This window comes from Diadema antillarum, unplaced genomic scaffold, assembly GCF_040938485.1.
Source record: "Diadema antillarum isolate AM-2024a unplaced genomic scaffold, OU_Dant_1.0 scf00000208, whole genome shotgun sequence".
In the NCBI taxonomy this organism is placed as follows: Eukaryota; Metazoa; Echinodermata; class Echinoidea; order Diadematoida; family Diadematidae; genus Diadema; species Diadema antillarum.
In genome coordinates this window covers 1,304,624-1,324,551 of record NW_027271097.1, presented here as the reverse complement: position 1 = coordinate 1,324,551, position 19,928 = coordinate 1,304,624, and the positions used below count along the sequence as shown (strand labels likewise).

Here is a 19,928-nt window from a genome sequence, read left to right as displayed (position 1 = left end):
ACTGTATGCAAATATGAAGCAAAGATATGTACATCATAAAGTGTGCGTGGCTTAGCTTTATGGAGAAGGTAGTAGATGTCTGCTGTGGGCTCATTGGTGTCTGACATAGTTATGCCTGTCTGAACTCACACTGACCACGGGAATATATTACCAGGTAACATAAAATCCTCATTCTCTTGGTTTGTTCATTTGTTTGTTTGTTTTTTACAAATTTAAAAAGAGAGGGAGAAAGAATTGTACAGCAAGCCCCTCACAGACCATCCATCCACTGCATGGTGAAAACAGAGCACATGGCAAAAACAGAATGTTACAAAAGCAAAAGACTTTTGTCCTCAAAAAGTGTGTCTCAATGTCAGTGACGGGCAAAGCACATGTTGTGCTGTGTCATCATCTGGCACACATTAGCCAGCAATTTCAAAGAAAATATTATGGACTTCAAGTACATGCCAAGTGTGACATCTCTGCTGCCTCTTGCCTACTGGAATGTGGACATCCCTTCACAATCACTTACCTGACAATGTGTTGAGGTACTTCAGGGCCCTAGTAACAGAAATCTCATTATCCTTGTTCTCATTGATGAATGCTGGAAAGCAATAAATAACAAGGAAAAGTAGAAATTACGCGGTGCGTAATATATGTCCCCGCCGGAAGTAGCATTTTGTAGCAAAATGTGCAATATAGGTAAAAAATCAAGGTCAAAGGTCAAAGATGTCAAAGGTCAAAATTCTGTGTAAAAGTTTTGAAGCCCTCACCTAGTGCCATCACATAAAGCAAACAGAATCGAAATCGGGTTAGAAATGGCGAAGGAGTAGCATTTTATAGCCAATGTACAATACAGGTCAAAAATCAAGGTCAAAGGTCAAAGAAGGCAAAGGTCAAAATTCTGTGTAAAGTTTTGAAGCCCTCACCTAGTGCCATCACATAAAGCAAACGGAATCGAAATCGGGTTAGAAATGGCGAAGGAGTAGCATTTTGTAGCCAATGTACAATACAGGTCAAAAATCAAGGTCAAAGGTCAAAGAAGGCAAAGGTCAAAATTCTGTGTAGAAGTTTTGAAGCCCTCACCTAGTGCCATCACATAAAGCAAACGGAATCGAAATCGGGTTAGAAATGGCGAAGGAGTAGCATTTTGTAGCAAAATGTACAATATAGGTCAAAAATCAAGGTCAAAGGTCAAAGAAGGCAAAGGTCAAAATTCTGTGTAGAAGTTTTGAAGCCCTCACCTAGTGCCATCACATAAAGCAAACGGAATCGAAATCGGGTTAGAAATGGCGAAGGAGTAGCATTTTGTAGCAAAATGTACAATATAGGTCAAAAATCAAGGTCAAAGGTCAAAGAAGGCAAAGGTCAAAATTCTGTGTAGAAGTTTTGAAGCCCTCACCTAGTGCCATCACATAAAGCAAACGGAATCGAAATCGGGTTAGAAATGGCGAAGGAGTAGCATTTTGTAGCAAAATGTACAATATAGGTCAAAAATCAAGGTCAAAGGTCAAAGAAGTCAAAGGTCAAAATTCTGTGTAGAAGTTTTGAAGTCCTCACCTAGTGCCATCATATAAAGCAAACGGAATCGAAATCGGGTTAGAAATGGCGAAGGAGTAGCATTTTGTAGCAAAATGTACAATATAGGTCAAAGGTCAAGGTCAAAGGTCACGACTGAAATTCTGTGTAGAAGTTTCAAAGCTCCCTTGTAGTGCTATCATATAAAGCAAACAGAATTAAAATTGGCTCATAAATGACAGAGAAGTAGCAAATTGAAGATTTTGATCACACACGGACGCACACACGGACACACGGACGGACACACGGACGGACGGACGGACGGACGGACACACACACGTACGGAGCCCGTTTCATAGTCCCCTGCTCGAACTCGTTCGGCGGGGACAAAAACCAATGATATGCTATGATATAGTGGATACAAGCCTAGTTATATCATCATTTCAATATGGTAAATACAGGAAAAAAAGAAAACATATTTAAGTTTACAGTGTTTTGACAATAACACTGTGTACATTGAATATTCCAGCTCTTTTTCAAACATATTTCATCACTCGTTCTATATGCATGAAAAACAGTGTAAACTTTAACACACCTAGATGACCTTGCACGGAACCTGGTTAAAGGATGGACAAAAAGAAAAAAAAAGAATACTGATATTCACACGCATACAGAAACATACAGAAACATACACAAATACACATGCACACATGCATGTACATACATGTAAACAATATACTTTTATACCTACCTACCTACCTACCTACACACACACACACACACACACATACAGATGTACAGTGCATATACATACTCACACACATTTGTGTTATAAACATGTACCAGGTATACTTAGAAGCATTTTACTCACCCATGACACCTGGAACTCCTTTATCAGTTGGACAATCCTCTGAAAACACAAAACACAGAGATGCATTTAATACTATAAAATTGATCTTTTGAAACGACACCACAAGGCTTGTTTTGGCTGTATGCAAGACATGTACATACCATAAACTGTAGGGATTTCCCCTAAAAAAAAAGGCACACGTAACGGTTGGGTGTGAGTGCATTTGGCTCTGGCTTGTTTTGAGAAGGGAGGCTAACCTTGGATAAATCAATAGAGACTGGGGGGAAAAACACCTGCCCGTCAGTAATTTCACACTGTAGCTGTTGGGTACATTTCATGGAGAGGTGTGATGTATAGTGTAGTCTCTCCTGGCAAACAGACAACAGGCAAGGTCAGTCAGATGTGATTGTTAAGTTGACATCACAGTATCTGTGGTTACTGTGACTTATAAATATTGGGACAACTCTTAAATAAAATGGGTTCCTGGAATGAGCTCTGACCAAACTTTTGGAAACAGCCTCCCATGCTTTACTGTCAGAAGGCCGTATATCTAAGCAGTGACTTCAAAGCCTTTATTATGTATGTCCCAACTGAAGTTACTGCGGTAGAAAGAATCACACTTTTGTACACTAGTGCCGTGCCTTTCAACCTTTTCAACCCGAGGTCCACTTTGGCTCCTACTAATGTTTTCAAAGCCCATAGTAAAATAAAATATGAATCATTTTATTATATTTTGGTCGACATCGCAGCCAACCTGCAAGAGCTTTGCAGCCCACCTGTTGAGAAGCACAGCACTAGAGGGTATTCAGAGAGAATACTACTGCTGCCTATTCAATACTAAAGACAAATAATTCGTACTTGCAGCCTTCTGCTTCTCCTTCTTCTTCCCTGATAGTGCTGAGTTGCTAAGAGCAAGACAGGCCTTAATGTATGGCAATTCCACCAGTTCTCTGTCAGTAAAGGGGAAGTTTGCAACAGTAACACAATAAGAACACAATAAGAACACAGAAGTAATCATACTTGCATGAATGCAGTAAATTTCTTGAACAAGCATCACTCTTGACACATAAATGGCAACTCGATACTGAAGTCGTTCAGCTGCAAATTGTTCACAAACATATCAAAGAATTCAAATTGATGAATTCTTGCAATGAGTTGTTCTCTTGCAACTGATTAACAATTTTATTAACATGACTACTACTAAAATAGTGATATAATCAGTGCTTATTTACATCAATGAAAGGAAATTTGTCAATCACTTGCACCAGATCAAGTTCATATTGCAGGTTATACAGCATCTGTGAGTCAATGAAAGAGAGTCTGGCAGCCCTACCCTGGGGTACTCACATGGCTGTGGGTCGCTGCTGAAAGTTCCTTCTCAGCATTGTCCGTATAACTTGGCTAAGGTCTGGTGAATAAGTCTAGTGGAAAGGGTGGAGACAGAGAGATATATGGGGAACAAATAACACGAAAATAATCTTCATATGAATATGATATGAAGGTTGCATTTCACTGAAGGTAGAGCTATGTAGTTGCCATTCAGTGGAGTGAGCGACAGTGTCTGACAAAATTACAGGCTACAGAATATTACTTTGGCCCACTACTGTCAGAATCAAACATAGTACACAGACTACATCCCATGGTGTAACACCTTAGATTATTATGTATCAATAGAGAACCTGTTTCTTAGGTCATCAAAACTTATCCTCCCATGCTTCGTACACAAAAATGAAGTGTAACTTTGACTTTGATATATGGCTATAAATAAAAGGAGATAGAAGGATAAGGGGAAAATTGTTTCTACAATACCAACAGAGACAGGACAATGCATCAACACAACTGTGAAATTATGTCCAGTGGGAAGGATACCATAGAAGAAAGAGAAGACTGCACAATCTGAAAGGAGGTCCACTGTCAGTAAATGAAGAGTCAACCACATTTATGTCATAATGCTACTGGTCAACAAGCAGCACAAACTTGAGAAGCCATGCACCAGATTCGATCCCACCTTTGAGACTGTTTCCAAGACTTCTTCCAGTCTGGCTGGGTCTTGTTTGATCTCCATCAGGACTTGAGTCACAGATTGGGTCTGCACAATCAATGAGAGACAATGATCACAATGAATTTTTTGGGGAAAAAACTATGGAAGCCTTATTTTTCTTCAGGGGCCTAATGAGCTTATCGTGGACCTGCCACTCAAGAACAGTCACGTTTCCCTTGCGTGGGTATCTACACACAGCACTGCTACAACAAACTATATACTTGCTCTGGAGATCCCCCCCCCTTCTTTCTATAATCAAAACTTTGGACCTTCAGGGCCCTGCTTTGGGACCTTGCTTTTTGGTCCACATGCAAAAAATACATATGCACTAAATAAGTTTGCATACTCCAACCTCTACACACTTTTCCCACACATCTACAGCATTTTAATACAAATTGTAGAAATATTCAAATCCAAAAATATTTGTTTTTTGTATTTGTTTATCAAAGTAAAGCAATGACAACATCAACAGTATCTACCAAACAGATTCAAGAACAACTTTTGCACATAAACATGAAAGTGCTCTTAAACTGCTCAAACTATGTCAATAATCTATTCCACAAGATATTTTCTAGTATGTATTCACCATGGCTATGCAATGTCTGCATAAACGCACATACACCCAAACACATACAAAATATTCCCCACATACATGTATACGATGTACACCTCAAGGTCATTACATAATATGCACATGAAAATCAGTTACTAAACAACAGAAGTTCTGAACTTGTTCACTCTAGTAAGGTTAGCAATGGACCAACCACACTCCGACCCCAAGGTTTCAGTGTTGGGGGTATGATAACACATACTGTAAAACAAGGAATTTTCGCATGCACTTTAATTTCGCGAATTTCGCGAGCGCCAAGATTCGCGAAATTAAAATGCACGCGAAAGTTCTTGTTTACACTATATGCATTGAACGCCAGTGGCACTTTTCGAAAATTTCATGCCACGAAACAGGCTGTCAGCTCCAATTCGCGAAAATTTCACGCCGCGAATATATCTTGTTTTACAGTAGATACTTTAAAACCAGGAACATTTCAAACATATAACTTTCGCAAATTGGAGCCAATGACCTTTTTCATAGCACAAAATTTTCGCACATTGCCGACCATGAAAAGATTACGAGCATACTACATGTACTGAGTGGTGCAGACAAAAACATTTGTGTGCATTTCATTTTCCGAAAGCGCAGCTTTTCATGAACTTCCTGAGAATTTCATGCATGCCAACATTTCTGGTTTTACAGTAGCTTTCAAGGTAAGATCTTAGTGGCTTGGGGTGAAGAGGGATAAATACTCACATCCAAGAAGCCACAGGTAGCCATCTCTAGGATGATACAGCCCAGGGACCAGACATCACTACGCTCATCGTACGGTTTCTCCAGCACCTCTGGGGCCATCCAGTTGATGGAGCCTGGGGGGATGAAGAGGAAGGTGGGGTCAAATTCACTCAACTTGGTCAATCTTGAAGGAATGAGTTTGGTGGCTCAGCCTAGCAGCTTATTTTATTCAACACGTTTAGATTTTCATCTCTTCAAAATTGGGTAATAATACTTCTCAGAATAATCCCCTGTGTAGGAAACTGCAATGTCCCTAAAGAACTTCGACGTAAAACAGCTGTTAGCTGATCATTGCAATCCTGTATAAATATGTTCAAATAAATAAATGAATAAAAAATATGGAACCCCCCATATCACATGTGAATGTAAAATCTAGAGCAAAGTCAATAACTAAATGTACATGAGTGCACAGGCTAGTTTTATGAGGCCTACATCCTCTTCATTAATACTGCCCCTTTAAATGCTGTACATACCAACAGTGGTCCTGGCTTTGGTACGGGCATCGTCCATGATGGTAGCCACACCAAAGTCACCCAGAGACAGCGTCAGGTCGTCTGTCAGAAAGATGTTACTTGGTTTCAGGTCCCTGTCCAGGAATACGATTGGAGGAAATATGGAGGATTAGGAGAACACAACAAATCAGAGATCTTCATACGAGTTTAAATCTTACTTCTATCATAACCATCACAAATACAGGCACACACACACAAAAACAAACAAACAAACAAACAACAAACAAACACAGAATTACATTAGTTTATGATGCATAATAATACCTATACAGATTAAAATGTCAAAATATCATGCTGTTGTGGCCGATAATTGAAAGTTGTCCAAAGAGAAGGTTATCAAGAACTGAAGTAAGAGACACAAATTCCACATCGTAATAAAAATTTGAATGAAATGATACAAATCCTATGGCAATCACACATCTCCTTGAATAACAGTCCTATCAGCAGATCATTGACTGTGTCCAATGGACAGCTCAAAACTGTAAATGGGCACAGCATCTTTGTTTCATGGTGGTCTTTGTTTTGTTCATGAAATGACACCACAAATTTTAAGTTATCTCCAGAACATTAACTTTATGAATCTGCCGATGGTATATTCCGTTTCATACTCCCATCCCTCTTTCACAACAAAACAAGTAAACATAAAATACACCTAATTTGGCAGACATGAAAACCGAGCACAGGACAGGAGATGTATAATTAAGCCAAATAATCCTAAAGACTCCTTTGTCTGTTGCATACAAAGTTTGATGAAAAAGTGACCCGACCATCAGCTTTCCCGTTTCATTTGGTCCAGTTTATTCTAATTTTCACTGACCAAATGCTCTAATATGTTGCATTTACTTTAAAACAGGAAGTAGATTCTCCCTTACATATTGTCTGTGGTTATCAGAGTTCGATCATATGATATTCATTCTGCCTCCTAAACAATTATCCATTACTATATGTGACCCGCTACAACAAAATGATCCTAAAGTCGGGCGATGTCGATTATTTGTAAATTGCATGACACCATTCCCTAATCTTTCTGCTTTAAATTGATATATAACACGTCTTATAAAAATAATTGGTTGCGGATATATCGATGTTTAAAAGAGAGCATGTCAAGACGTCTGGGAAATCACTGTTTCGAGAAAAGCGCCCTAAAAGTTCTCCTTGCGACGTAATCACAATCAAGAGACACACAAGTCTGTATTCACCTCCGGACAATAGAAGTTAAGCCCTAGCAACCCCCGAACTGCTCATTCAAACACAGCGTCGGCGGTCTCCTCACCGACCAATCAGTGAGCAGGATGTCAGGAGAAGCGGCTAGGCATAGCGCAACCCGCCCGCACGCACCAGTCGACTGGGCAGTGTGCGAGCTTCACGCTTCAGTTAGCGGCAAGCAGCAAACTGACCAATGAGATCACTCTGGTCGTTGTTAGGGGCGGAGCCTATGTGTGGCGCTCAATCCAAATGTTCGAACCAGTTTCTGCTTCGTTGAAACGCCAAAAAAACATGGCCCAGAAAAATGCTATTTTTTGGTCTTTCCTTTCATCATTTTGCTTCAAAATTTCGACAGATGATAGAAGACATATCAGACTCTAATAATATGTCAAATTCAGAAAATCGTAAGTTTTGACCAATTTTGATGCTCTAACTTCAAACTCGATTTTCACGGCTTCGACTGTGCGCGACTTTAGGACCATTTTGTTGTAGCGGGTCACATATGTACTCTCCTTTAATTTGAATGCAATGAAATAACGAAAAAACAATATGTATACAGTACAGGCACAAATGATACAACACCTGTTTGTGGTATATCAGTTATGAACCTACATGCGACTAACAATTTACAGTGTGGAATCTGTGATATAACACGCAGGCACTTTTGGTAACAAAGAGTTACCCTCTTAACTAGTAATACACAAGAGTTAAATATGTTGGGCCACCTTACCTGTGAATGACTTTTCTGTTGTGTACAAATGCCAGGGCCTCAATCATCTGTCCACACCACTTCTTCAGGATCTGGGCAAAGAGAAAGAATTTTACATAATATTGAAAGCCAAATATAAATTCTACTCATAAACGCATTAATCCTAATCCAAATCCTAATCTTCACATCAAACTAAATCTACAACCATATCATTACACTAACCCTAAGTAAACCCTAAGTCCTTGGGGAAAATATGATCGGAGCGATTGTTGCCCGAAAAATGTTGTGTCAACAATAATGACAGGGAGACATGTACGTATAGCATCAGGTCCATCACAGACCTACCAAGTCTCATGCTTCAGTGACCCAACTCGCGTTCATCTGCAAAGCAATAATTTTCTCACACCTCCTAAGATATCGGCTAGAGGATACATTACATGGTTGTTTCTTGCAAATTACAGCTACATTTGCTATTCCAGATAGTCTATATAATCAAGAGGTCTCTACAAACATAATCAAAAAAAAAAAGTAATGCAGCTATACATTCTACAATTTTAACAAGTTGAGGACAAGTTCCGAGTATACTAAGGCAGGAGTCTTTGGGAAATGTGTGTTGTAGCAAAATCAGTCCATCCTCTAAGGATGGACGCACTCATCCTTGAAGAAAATTTGGGAAAATTGCTCAAAATGATGTGTTTCAGAACTATTGTCCACACATTGTATCACAAACAGGTGAGAATTATGCAAGTTAGATTGCATTGTAGGTATGCACCATCCTAATTCCAAAGTGGAAATGCTCCCTACCGTGGAAGGGGGACACCCTCTCTGGAACACCACCCCCACCCCCCCATCACGTCATGTCACACTCTCTTAGTTACTCTCTCAGCCAAGAGAGAAACTTGGCATCTCTGCCATCAAGCGACCTCAGATGAGCTCCTCTTAAATTTGGATTCAACATTTCTAAGAGCAGTTGTATGTACTAGTCATGGGAGATCACAGTTGATTAGAGCAGAATGGAAAATCTCACCAGTTCCTCAATGGCTTCGTTCTTCTTGCGCTTCTTCTTCAGCAGTCTGTCAAGGTCGCCCATCTTGTAGTATTCCATCACAATACACACAATGATGGCAGCTTCCTGAACATTCAACAGACAGACAATAAAGAACAAAACAAAACAATCATGAACATGGCATCAGCTAAACCCAATTCATGGGGAAAACGAAAATCATGGTTGCAAGATAATGTGCTGTTCACCATGCATCTGGTTTTCAAACCAAGTGGGTCCTAAAGCTACACAGTAATTTACAACTTCAAAGAAAATCTTTCTCTCTCAAAACAGTCAAACAAACAAACAAACAAACAACCCCCCCCCCCAAAAAAAAAAAAAAAAAAAAAAGAAGACTGCACTCAAATATTCATTAAATCTCGACAGAATTTCTGCAGTAAATGGTGAACTCATTCATATCAGAACAAAACTGTACTGTACATAAATATAATTCATACCTCCTTGTCATCTCTATCATATGCTAACCCTCCCCCCCCCCCATCTAATGTAGACAAATACACACAAACAAATTTTGCCTACTGAACTATTATACAGAGTTTTTTTAATTTGATTCTCTCAAGAGCAACTTTTGTTGTTGTTGTTGTTGTTGTTGGTTTTTATTCATTTATTTATTTATTTATCATCATTTTTTTTTTGTATACTGGTATAACAATCATTAAGGGCAAATAAAGGTGATTACACTGTATGTATCAACTTAAAATCCTCCCCAGAACTTAGTTAATGTTAACCGCTCCTGATACCACTTTTCTTTTCTCCCATGATTGGATAGAAGAAGGAGAAGAAAAAAAAAGCTATGAAGTGTAGATTTGGGAATCCCCCCACAGTGCACCAGTGCATGCTCTTCACTGTGAAATCCATACATTTGTACTAACAGCATTGTGCAGAGACTGGATCGATACAAGGTCAGCAGTGAATCAGAAAAAGCAGCCTGTCTTGGCACAACAGAGCCCTTTGCTATCAGCTCAATTTCTTTGACCAGCCCCCTTGGTAGTCACAAAAGACTGTCTTTAGAATCATAAACACTTTTCCTGGTGAACCAAAGGGTTCCTTTGTTCTGGGGAGACAAGAGTAGGTAAGTCTTTGATGCCAGGTTATTGTCAGCTTCAGCCCTGGAGGCAAAGCCAGAGGGGGCCATGATAACCCAGCATTTAAAAGGCTTTGTCTGCATTGACAATGGCTGAAGGGGATGGTTTCGCAACTTATAACAATAATCACTTTAGTGTGGTGAAAGATTAGGAAGAGTAAGATGTGTTCTATAGTATTCCATCAAACAAGTTTGAGGTGACTAGATTTCCCCTTGCCTAGGCAGGGCTCTATAAACTTGTACTTCAAATTACTTGCATGTTTTGTTAAGCCATATTCATAATTCAATCAGTGGTTTCTAGGTCTGAACTGTATGCTCGCTCGAAAATTTATGAGAAAAATTGCTCTTGAGCTGTGTTGGTGAATCAATTTACTGTGAGTACATCTTTGCCAAGTAAGTTTTATATTTGAAGAATAGGAATACTCCAAGAAGGAATTAAACATAGGAAATATTTCCACAAGGCATACAAATTGTGGTCAATGCAGAATTGCTTAATCTCCATGTGGAATGCAATAATTAACTAATCACAAAAACTGATTTTGTCGACAATAATCTTCACAATATTTCCAAGTACATTATTTGTGGGTACCGTACCCAAAACTCAAGTCACAATCAATTGAAAGTACATAATTATACATAAATACTAATATTCACTTGTGCAAAAAATTGAAATCATTTAAGGAAATGATCCTGAAACTAACTTAAGCAAGTGCAGAAGAAACTGTTCCTCTTGGGATATCAGCTTATTCAGAAGAAAAGCATGGCTTGTTTTTTTCAAGGTCATTTGAGATTCACATAACATGTGCAATGTCATGTGTCATTTGACAGAGAAAGAGTGAGAAACAGAGTATGAGAGAGAGGGAAAAAGGTACCAATGTTTGTTTTTCCCACCACATACCTCCTTGTCCCAGGTGACAAAGAAATCCTTGTAGCCACAGATGTATTCATGGCGCAGGTCCTGGAGGGCCATGGCCTAACATGGATAAAATAGACAAGAGCCCCAGATGACATATTAACGTCATGATAAAGTAAGATTCACATTGATATGAATTAGCAAATCTCGAGATTTGTATTGTGGAAATAATACTTTTACATCATGTAAAAATCTCAGTGCCATCCAAATCAAAAGATATCTTGCGATTATTTTGGAATTATCATGATTATATCGGTATCATCATGACAATTAGAGAAATAACACCACACTTTTCAACATGGTGAGTGCATCAACAAGCGAGAAAAAAAAAATTGAGATTTTTTTATCCCAACATTCAAAACCCACACCACACTAGCACACAAATACAGGGTTAAGGGTCACCATTTCGACAGATTTGCTCTGTAGTACCATGTGCAGTTTGGTTGATAAGTTATTGCAAACAATTGGCATTTAGTGGGATAATTCTGTACATCTGAATGGCTGCAAAAAATCATGGTCTTTGGTTCACCATAGACATCCTGCTTCAAATGTACTTTATCTTAGACCCCGTTTACAGTGAGTGAAAAGGCCGGGCTCGGCCGTGGCCGAGCCCGGCCTTCATTTCACTGCCTTCATTTCACTGCGCAAAAGGCCAAATGCGGTTGGTACCAAAATCGGCCATGCATTTGGCCAAGCTCTGGAGCCCGGCCTTTTCTCACTGTAAACGCAAACTGGGCCAAATGCAGTACCAAATTGCGACCGGTGCGCTCCCAATAATAGTCGTTTTGTTCACAAGCAGAGCGCCACCACGACAAAATATTGAAAGGTTTGAATTAAAAGCCCGGGCTGAGCCCTCCACTGTAAACGGACAAAATTGCGGGGCCGAGTACCGCAATTGAGGCCGGGCTCGGCCCAGCCCTGCACTGTAAACGGGGTCTATGTGACAGTATTGTTTAGTGTTGCATATGGCCATTTTTACAATCAGTGGTGTAAAACACGGTTTTGGCACTAATTGGTGTATAACTTTTTTATACACTGACAGATATGCATTATTTTTTCTCATAAACTTACCACCCACAGTGTCTACCTTGGGTACCTTAATGAACTTTCCTCTCTTTTTCTTTCAGATGTGGCATGCACTTACATGCTTGAAATCCAACACTTTTGGTGTATGCACTCTGACATGTTTTTTTTGTCAGACCTAGCATATTAAATTGTTTATTCCTTTTCATTATTTTTGTTGTTGTGGTGATAGACAGGTATCCAACATTAAGAACTATTATGTTTACCAGGTTCTGCTTTGTCTTCTTTAAAGACTGAAATTGTCCAAACTTTATGTTTCGGAGGTGACATTTTCCGTTAACAATTAACCCCTCTTTTGAGTTAGCTCTTGCTCACAATTATAAAATTCAACTTTGCTAATTTCCATCAAAACAGAATAGTAATCAATCTGACTTAACTTCGATCCAAAGATTATTTGATTCAAATAGCTTATCATTTTTTGGTGAGTGTTTATAAATTTATGCAACTTTTCTGTTAACTTTTCTGTCACCTCCGAGACAACAGATTTATGTATTTGATTTTTTTATTCTTGATATCAGTTATACATTACATTTACAAAAATGTAATATATCCCCTCACATTATCTCTGAAGGAAGGTAGTAGAAATATAGCCTGTTGTTTTCATTTCAGAGCAATTTACAATTTTCCGTTAACACTTGTCACCTCCGAAACAATTGTCACCTCCGAAACAACAAGCGTATTATATTTGATAATTTTTCGAAGACAAAGCAATTTTGTTTGATTCTGTCCAATTGACAGGAATCTCTTTTGGATGAAAATAGTAATTTGGCAACAGGAAGTGAGAATTTTCTAGAGATTAATAAAAGATCTAATAAAAACAAAGAATTACTGTTTCGGAGGTGACAAAACACTGTTAACAAGAGTTTTTGCTCATTTCTATTGAAGAGAAACCATATCATATACACCAATGGTTTCATTTATTTTAGTAACATAAGTCTCAAAGTGGAGAAATCAACTAACACACTCTCACTCTTATTTTTATTACTATACTGTACGTTTTAGGGCAAATTTACATTTTTTCACTTTTTTAACAAAGAGAATGCACAAAATACATCCATCTGTTGTATATATAATATTGTAATCAAGATCAATTCTCTTGCTTTAGTTAAGTAAACATATAGATGCTTTCATCTTAGAAGCTTGATTTCCAATTTAAGCAATTTATGTAGTTGTGAAGATTTGCCAATCAAAGCTTTCCATGTAGGTTGCTTTTTCTTGTGTTTCGGAGGTGACATTGTTTGTTAACACCATATTGTTATGTGATAGTGAAAGGCAAGACTTCAGTTCCTTTTCACTATCTATTAACATTTTCAAATACATTTAATATCTACAAAATCATCACAATAGAAGGTACTTTTGTATACCTAGCTCACCAGAATTCCCTTGATACCAAAGTGATACTGTACATGTGGCAGTTCATGCATGCCCTAGTCCACAATCTTAAAAAAAATCATAAAATAATCAAACTCCACAAAAAGGCCACATGCCTATAATGTAGCTGGTGCACAACTTGTTCTTGAATTCTTAGTTGTTGTTTTTCCATGTACAACGTGGTAATCATAAACAAAATTATGTGATTTTTTTTTTTTTAATATGACAATAATTATTACATTTTCCAAGTTGAACCAACTGTTTATGACATTGTATTTCTTAAGATTATTGAAGTTATCTGACAACTAAAGTGAACAGAGGAACAAGTCCCCAGGACTGGAAAGGGAAAGATCCAAAAACAAGATTTGTAGTTCTATCTCAATATAATTTTGATGACGTGTTTGCCTTGTTTTGTTATTACGTTTTATCTTAGAATTTGGCTTTAAGTACTGGAATTTCAAGGAAAAGAAAATGGTTTCTTAAAGGACAAGTCCACCTTCATATACATGTGGATTGAGTGAATGCAACAAATCATTGAAAGTTTGGGAAATTGGACAATCCATTCAAAAGTTATGGGTTTTTTTAAGTATCTATGCAATCACTGCTGGATGAGACGACTACAACAGTGTATGATGTCACATGCATACAATGATATAAAGAAAATATAAGTGAATTTCACAAAACTTTACTTTTTGAAAAAAAGTGCACATTTCTTCAACTTGCTACTGATGTATGTTAGGGCAATATTATTCACCCCGCCTTCCAAAAGAGAGAAGTCAAGTGTTCTTTTGTTATGCAAGAAAAGTGAAAATATGTTGAATTTTCTTGATACTTTCTCTATGTCCTTGTACACGTGTGACATCACAAGCTATAGAAGTCTTCTCATTCAGCTTTGACTGAGCAGAAACTTCAAAAATTCATAACTCTGGAACGGATTGCCTTATTTTCCTCAAACTCTCACTGATGTGTTTTACTAATATTGCTGTATTTACTCAACCCTCATGTCTATTGAGGTGAATTTGTCCTTTTTTGGTCCCTCATAGGGTTATTTGAGACCAGTTTGTGTCCTGGACCTTCTGTGAAGTTGATGGGTAAAATTACTGAACAAAAAAAAAAATCCCCATAAGTTCACACAAAAGCATTATGCTGCTCTCTTCAGCTGGGAAACACAAACTGTTGTCTTAACCAAACTGTAAAAACTTGCTAAAGATTAGTATGAATTACAATCTAAAACAAAATATGAGCTGGTATCCACTATCATGAAAGCGAATAACGAAACAAAATAACAAGTAAGAACTGAAAGAAAGAGCTTATATTTGAAAATTATAGCCATGAGGAAAGATATGAATGTTCACAATATATTAGTTAACACCTGAGAAGTTGGGTTGTCTCTGTGTTGTGTCACCTCCAAAACAATAAAATATTTTTTTCTTATCTTATACTTTTTACTCTCAAAAGTGACTAATACATATGATTTGAGAGCACTGGTAATTTTCAAGCAATTCAGAAAGATACATAAAATATATTTTAGTAATGTCAACAGTTTAAATGAATCTGGTATTCATATATAGAAAATTTATCCCAGATGAACCAAACACCTTTCACCAGTATTATAACATTAGTATGGTGGCTATCAAGAATGATGAAGAATTCATGAACATCCTTGAATTAATCTGTTTATAATATTATGTGCAAACAAAAACATAATACAAGTCAAATAAGAATTTTTGCTTTTGGCATTCATAACCTATGTCCCCACCAAAAAATTACAATGGTACCCTCTGCAACGATAACTTTAAAGATAGTGAATCAATCTAAAATACAATTTGAGGGATTGAAACTATAACTCATTGCCCACACCTTACCGAAAACCCCATTCAATTTGCTTCAGAGGTTAAAGAGAAATGAGGATTTTTGTAGAGTATGTCAGGAATCCCTTCCCTCCAAGTTCTGTATATTGTGTTTACGCATTAATATGCAGTTCCAAGAGCATCCAAGTACTTAACTTGGAAGAATCAGACTCCTGACATTCTTTATATCAATCCACATTTCTTTGAGACCACTAATAACCAAATTGACTGCAAAATAGAGCTAAGATGTTATAATTTAAGACCCCAAAGTAGATTTTAGCTGATTTAATCATATTGGGTGCTATCAATGCAAAAGTCTAATTGTATTTTTTTTTTTTTTTTTTGGGGGGGGGGGGGGGCATACTATATGAATACTTGAACACAATGTTAACATTGAATGTCACCTCCGAAACAAAGTTATTCTTCCCTGGTGTTGTGGAATAAAATGTTCTGAGAGCAAAGAAACATTACTAAAATGATCTTACACCCTCATTTCAATTTAAGGTAGAAAATGGAATGCCATGTTTCTTCAGGTTACAATATCTAGCTTATGTCCGTGATATTCTTACTGCAAATGAATATTTCAACACAATGTTAACATTGAATGTCACCTCCGAAACGAAGTGATTCTTCCCTGGTGTTGTGGAATAAAATGTTCTGAGAGCAAAGAAACATTACTGAAATGATCTCACACCCTCATCTCAATTTAAGTTAGAAAATGGAATGCCATGTTTCTTCAGATTACAATATTTAGCTTACAACCTTCGTCCAAATGGAAGGCAAACTACCGGTGCCCACGCTAATTAATGAAGTGTTAAAAAACACTTGTTCTGTGTGGTTTATCTGCTTGAAACAGGAGTTAATTTCTTGTTCTCGAGTTATAATTATCAAAAACATTGATAAAAAGAAGAAGTTTTGTGTTATTGTCACTTATTCTCAAAAAAACTGAGTGTTGATATTAATGTCACCTCCGAAACATTCTATTATGTTAACTGTCACCTCCGAAACATCCATGTGTGAAAAATCCAAGATTTAAAGAAATGATTGGAATTTCATTTAACCTACATAGGAAGGTAGCCCTTCTTAAAGACTTGTTATAGTGTAGAGTTTGACCTGGCTTGCCCTCTAATAAATAGTTAAAATCTTAAAAATTGCATGTCAATTGGTATTTTTACCAAAAATTTATAAATCTCATGTATTTTTTTTTAATTCACTTTATATTCAACCCCCAAATAGTTTTGATTCACAAACTATATATTGTTGTTAACCATATAAACTTTGCATGGTGAAGTTTGACTACAGAGTTTTGTCATTATGGTGCAATTCATGAAAACAAAATTTTGCTTAAATTTACTTCAGGTGCCAGGGTTTTCCTTAAATTACACCAATAACTCTTCAGCTTTAAGGTCTGAAATGTTATTTTTTCAAAAATGTGAATACTTTCCAACAGGAATCAAACAGAATAATGAAAAAATATTTTGTTTGAAATTTTGACCCTCTGAGTACAAAAGTTACACCACTGATCGTAAAAAAGGCCATATTGTATTTTTTCAATGATTTAATCATCAATGATAGTTGGGTTTTCATTTGAGATTCAGAAGTACAAGTACCAACTTTAATGATGAGAATCAATGTGATGATTTCTGGAGTAGAACACCCCAGAGACTTGATGGGTAAAAGAACACAAACATCATAGGTCTAAAATTTATTTATAAGCACTAGTAAAACTTTAGTCTTTTGTGACAACATATCATGATGCTTTAAAGAAGACAAAAAAAAACCCATAGTTGGTAAACTGCTAGTGTACATACATTTGACTACTGAAATCTCAAAGAGTAGACTGTATTTACACAACCCCTTGTTGTGTAAAACCCTACAAGAGTTGCACTGGTTGATTTTACATAATAAGTAAACCTGAAAATCTGTTCTGATTTTGGGAATATTCTGACAAAACAATCCTTCCTTCATTTAAATCTGAAAACTGGAAAAGAAAATCATATGAAAGCAGTGTGTTTTGTAGACCAATGTGACTTTGTACGACATCTTTTTTTTTTTCAATATTCAGTATACACACGTTGTATGAGGTGTAAAAGTCTAGTTCATAAGAACCAACGTAAGAGAACACTGGAGTTCTAGCCACAATGATTGAGACTCCATTGCTACTTCAAAAAGCATAAAGTATGTGTTTAGCATGTCTGGAAGTGTACAATAATTTTTGGTTCATGTTTTGTGCACATGTTTCCACCATACCACGCAGCTTTAACAAGAGGTTGGTAACTGACACTGTAAAAAGACCTTGAGCACGAAAATAAGTTTTAAAGACATGATACAGGTGTACCGTATGCATCATGAGTTTATGTGTGGAAGTAACTGAAATGAACACCCAGATACAAAGTTGTATAAATTAGCGTTTAAACTATTCATAAGTCTTCTCCTCTTTATTTTGTTTCCCTATAATATTCAATTTTCCTCCACTTGAAATTTTCTGTAGTGTAAAAATACAGAGTACTAATCGGTACAGAGAATTACCTGACTCAAACCAAAATCTAGCCTTTTGACAGTGCCTAGTGGCTGTCGAATGAGACTGACTCATCACAACGAGCACTGCGAGAAACGGGTGAACGCGAGACCGAGTGGTGCAGCAAGGAGGTGCTTCCCACCTCCCTGGGTGCAGCAATGAGGCCTTTTGAAACCTTCTTTTTTATCCCCCTGCTCTCTCACGATGTAGGTGAGTATGAATTATTCATGGTTCATGAGTCAAACCACAGTTGGCATGCTAATGTGGCTTGTCAACCCTGGCAATGCAGGCAGCTCCCACAGGCAGGTAGGGCAGGCTGGATACAGATGAGCAAGCTGCGGACATGCATATCATGCATATTCATCAGATGCGAGATCATTGCGAGCACTACAGTCGCTGATTGGCCGCTACCTTTTTGGTATCAGAATCGACCAGAAACAAGGCTCAAAATAAGAAATTCATGTCAGGTTTCAAAAGGCCTCATGACTGTGCCTCTCGGTCTTGCATTCACCCAGTTCTCTCGCAGTTAGTCTCTTTTTCAGCCACGAGGTCTTGCCAAAAGGCTAACCAAAATCAGGATAAGTTCTGTTTACATGCATACCATTGACATTAATAGTAAACTATTTGAAAAGTATGCAAAATCTCCAGTGATATGTATTTCAGAGGCTCTTCGTATTAAGAGTTGGAGAGTCTTGAATCAAAGTCTAGTTAGGAGGTACTGTATACTCTGCACTACATACACACATACACTGTAACTTGTTTGACCTATGTAGGCTTTAGTAAACAGTTCTATGCAAACTCTGATATTCACTGCATTCATGAATGGCAAATACTCAATCATTTACAAGCCTTGCAATGTAAACACACTTATCACTCCAGCATACTGGTATACTTCGATCAGCAAAAGAGCAAAAGCCGGATGTGGTTCACATTAACATTAAAACATAACAGAGCTACAAAATGAACAAATCCTTGCACATTTTTGTTTGAATCTTGGGTTGCAAAATGCAATTCAGAACATTAGAAGAAGGATATTTTGTGTGTGTGCACGTGCATTCTCCTAAAAAGCAAGCATGCTTGGTTCAAAAACAGAATGCACATTTAATACACAGCTTGAAGTGTCTTTAACTTAAAACCATCTCATCAATCAATCATCATGCTTTGAGGATTAAACAGAGTAGAATGCAAAGAATCATATTATCATACTTTATAAATACAATTCATCCCTTTTATATTGAACAATTTGATATTTTTCCTTGTTTTGAGGGGGGGGGGGGGTTCAAAAGTACTGTATTTGTTCACTTGTAATTAGAGCCCAACAGGAATGTTGTACACTGTAGATTACTTTGAGTTGGAGCCCTGATAAACAAATGCAGGGAGGTGGCATAGCTTTGTGTAATTGCATTTCAACCCACATTCAAAACGAACGATCAGCTTCAATAGAACGATGAGAAAAGAACATTGTCCCAGACAACAATGTTGTTATATTTGCACCTGGTCTGGTGGGGGCTGTGTCAACACAATTAATATCACACCAGTTGAAGTGAGGATGCCATAAATTGTCTGAAAGCAGGAGAGGAAGGAATGGACTAAGGTGGGCTCAAAGACTGGCTAATACTAGACAATGCACACATGGGCCCCGCAGTGCTGGTACTAATGAAAGCTTTGTACGAACACTGGGATCATTTCCTGCCTGCAAAGGTCCACTGTGGAATCACTTCAGATAAATTCAGTCAAAGCCTCAGCTCATCAGAAACAGAAATTCAAAACTGCATACAATGAATTAGAGGGTACATATTGTGCTTCTTTGTTAAGTTCCATAAAGCGTTTTCTATGTTTTGTTTTTATTTGTTCTCTCTAGACATGTGCTACACTATATCTTCCAT

At 37.5% G+C, this 19,928-nt stretch overlaps 1 protein-coding gene across 1 annotated transcript in view; it reads right to left on the bottom strand.

Moving 5' to 3' along the window:
* Positions 1 to 19,928, bottom strand: part of LOC139724230 (serine/threonine kinase-like domain-containing protein STKLD1) — a 36,585-nt gene that overhangs the window by 10,532 nt on the left and 6,125 nt on the right. The window contains exons 4-13 of the mRNA XM_071635374.1: positions 11,206 to 11,280; positions 9,188 to 9,292; positions 8,182 to 8,252; positions 6,207 to 6,319; positions 5,695 to 5,807; positions 4,356 to 4,436; positions 3,695 to 3,768; positions 3,206 to 3,297; positions 2,369 to 2,407; positions 512 to 583 (exon numbers count right to left, since the gene is read on the bottom strand). Of these exons, the coding sequence (XP_071491475.1) occupies positions 512 to 583; positions 2,369 to 2,407; positions 3,206 to 3,297; positions 3,695 to 3,768; positions 4,356 to 4,436; positions 5,695 to 5,807; positions 6,207 to 6,319; positions 8,182 to 8,252; positions 9,188 to 9,292; positions 11,206 to 11,280 (835 nt within the window). The remainder of the gene's footprint in view (positions 1 to 511; positions 584 to 2,368; positions 2,408 to 3,205; positions 3,298 to 3,694; positions 3,769 to 4,355; positions 4,437 to 5,694; positions 5,808 to 6,206; positions 6,320 to 8,181; positions 8,253 to 9,187; positions 9,293 to 11,205; positions 11,281 to 19,928) is intronic.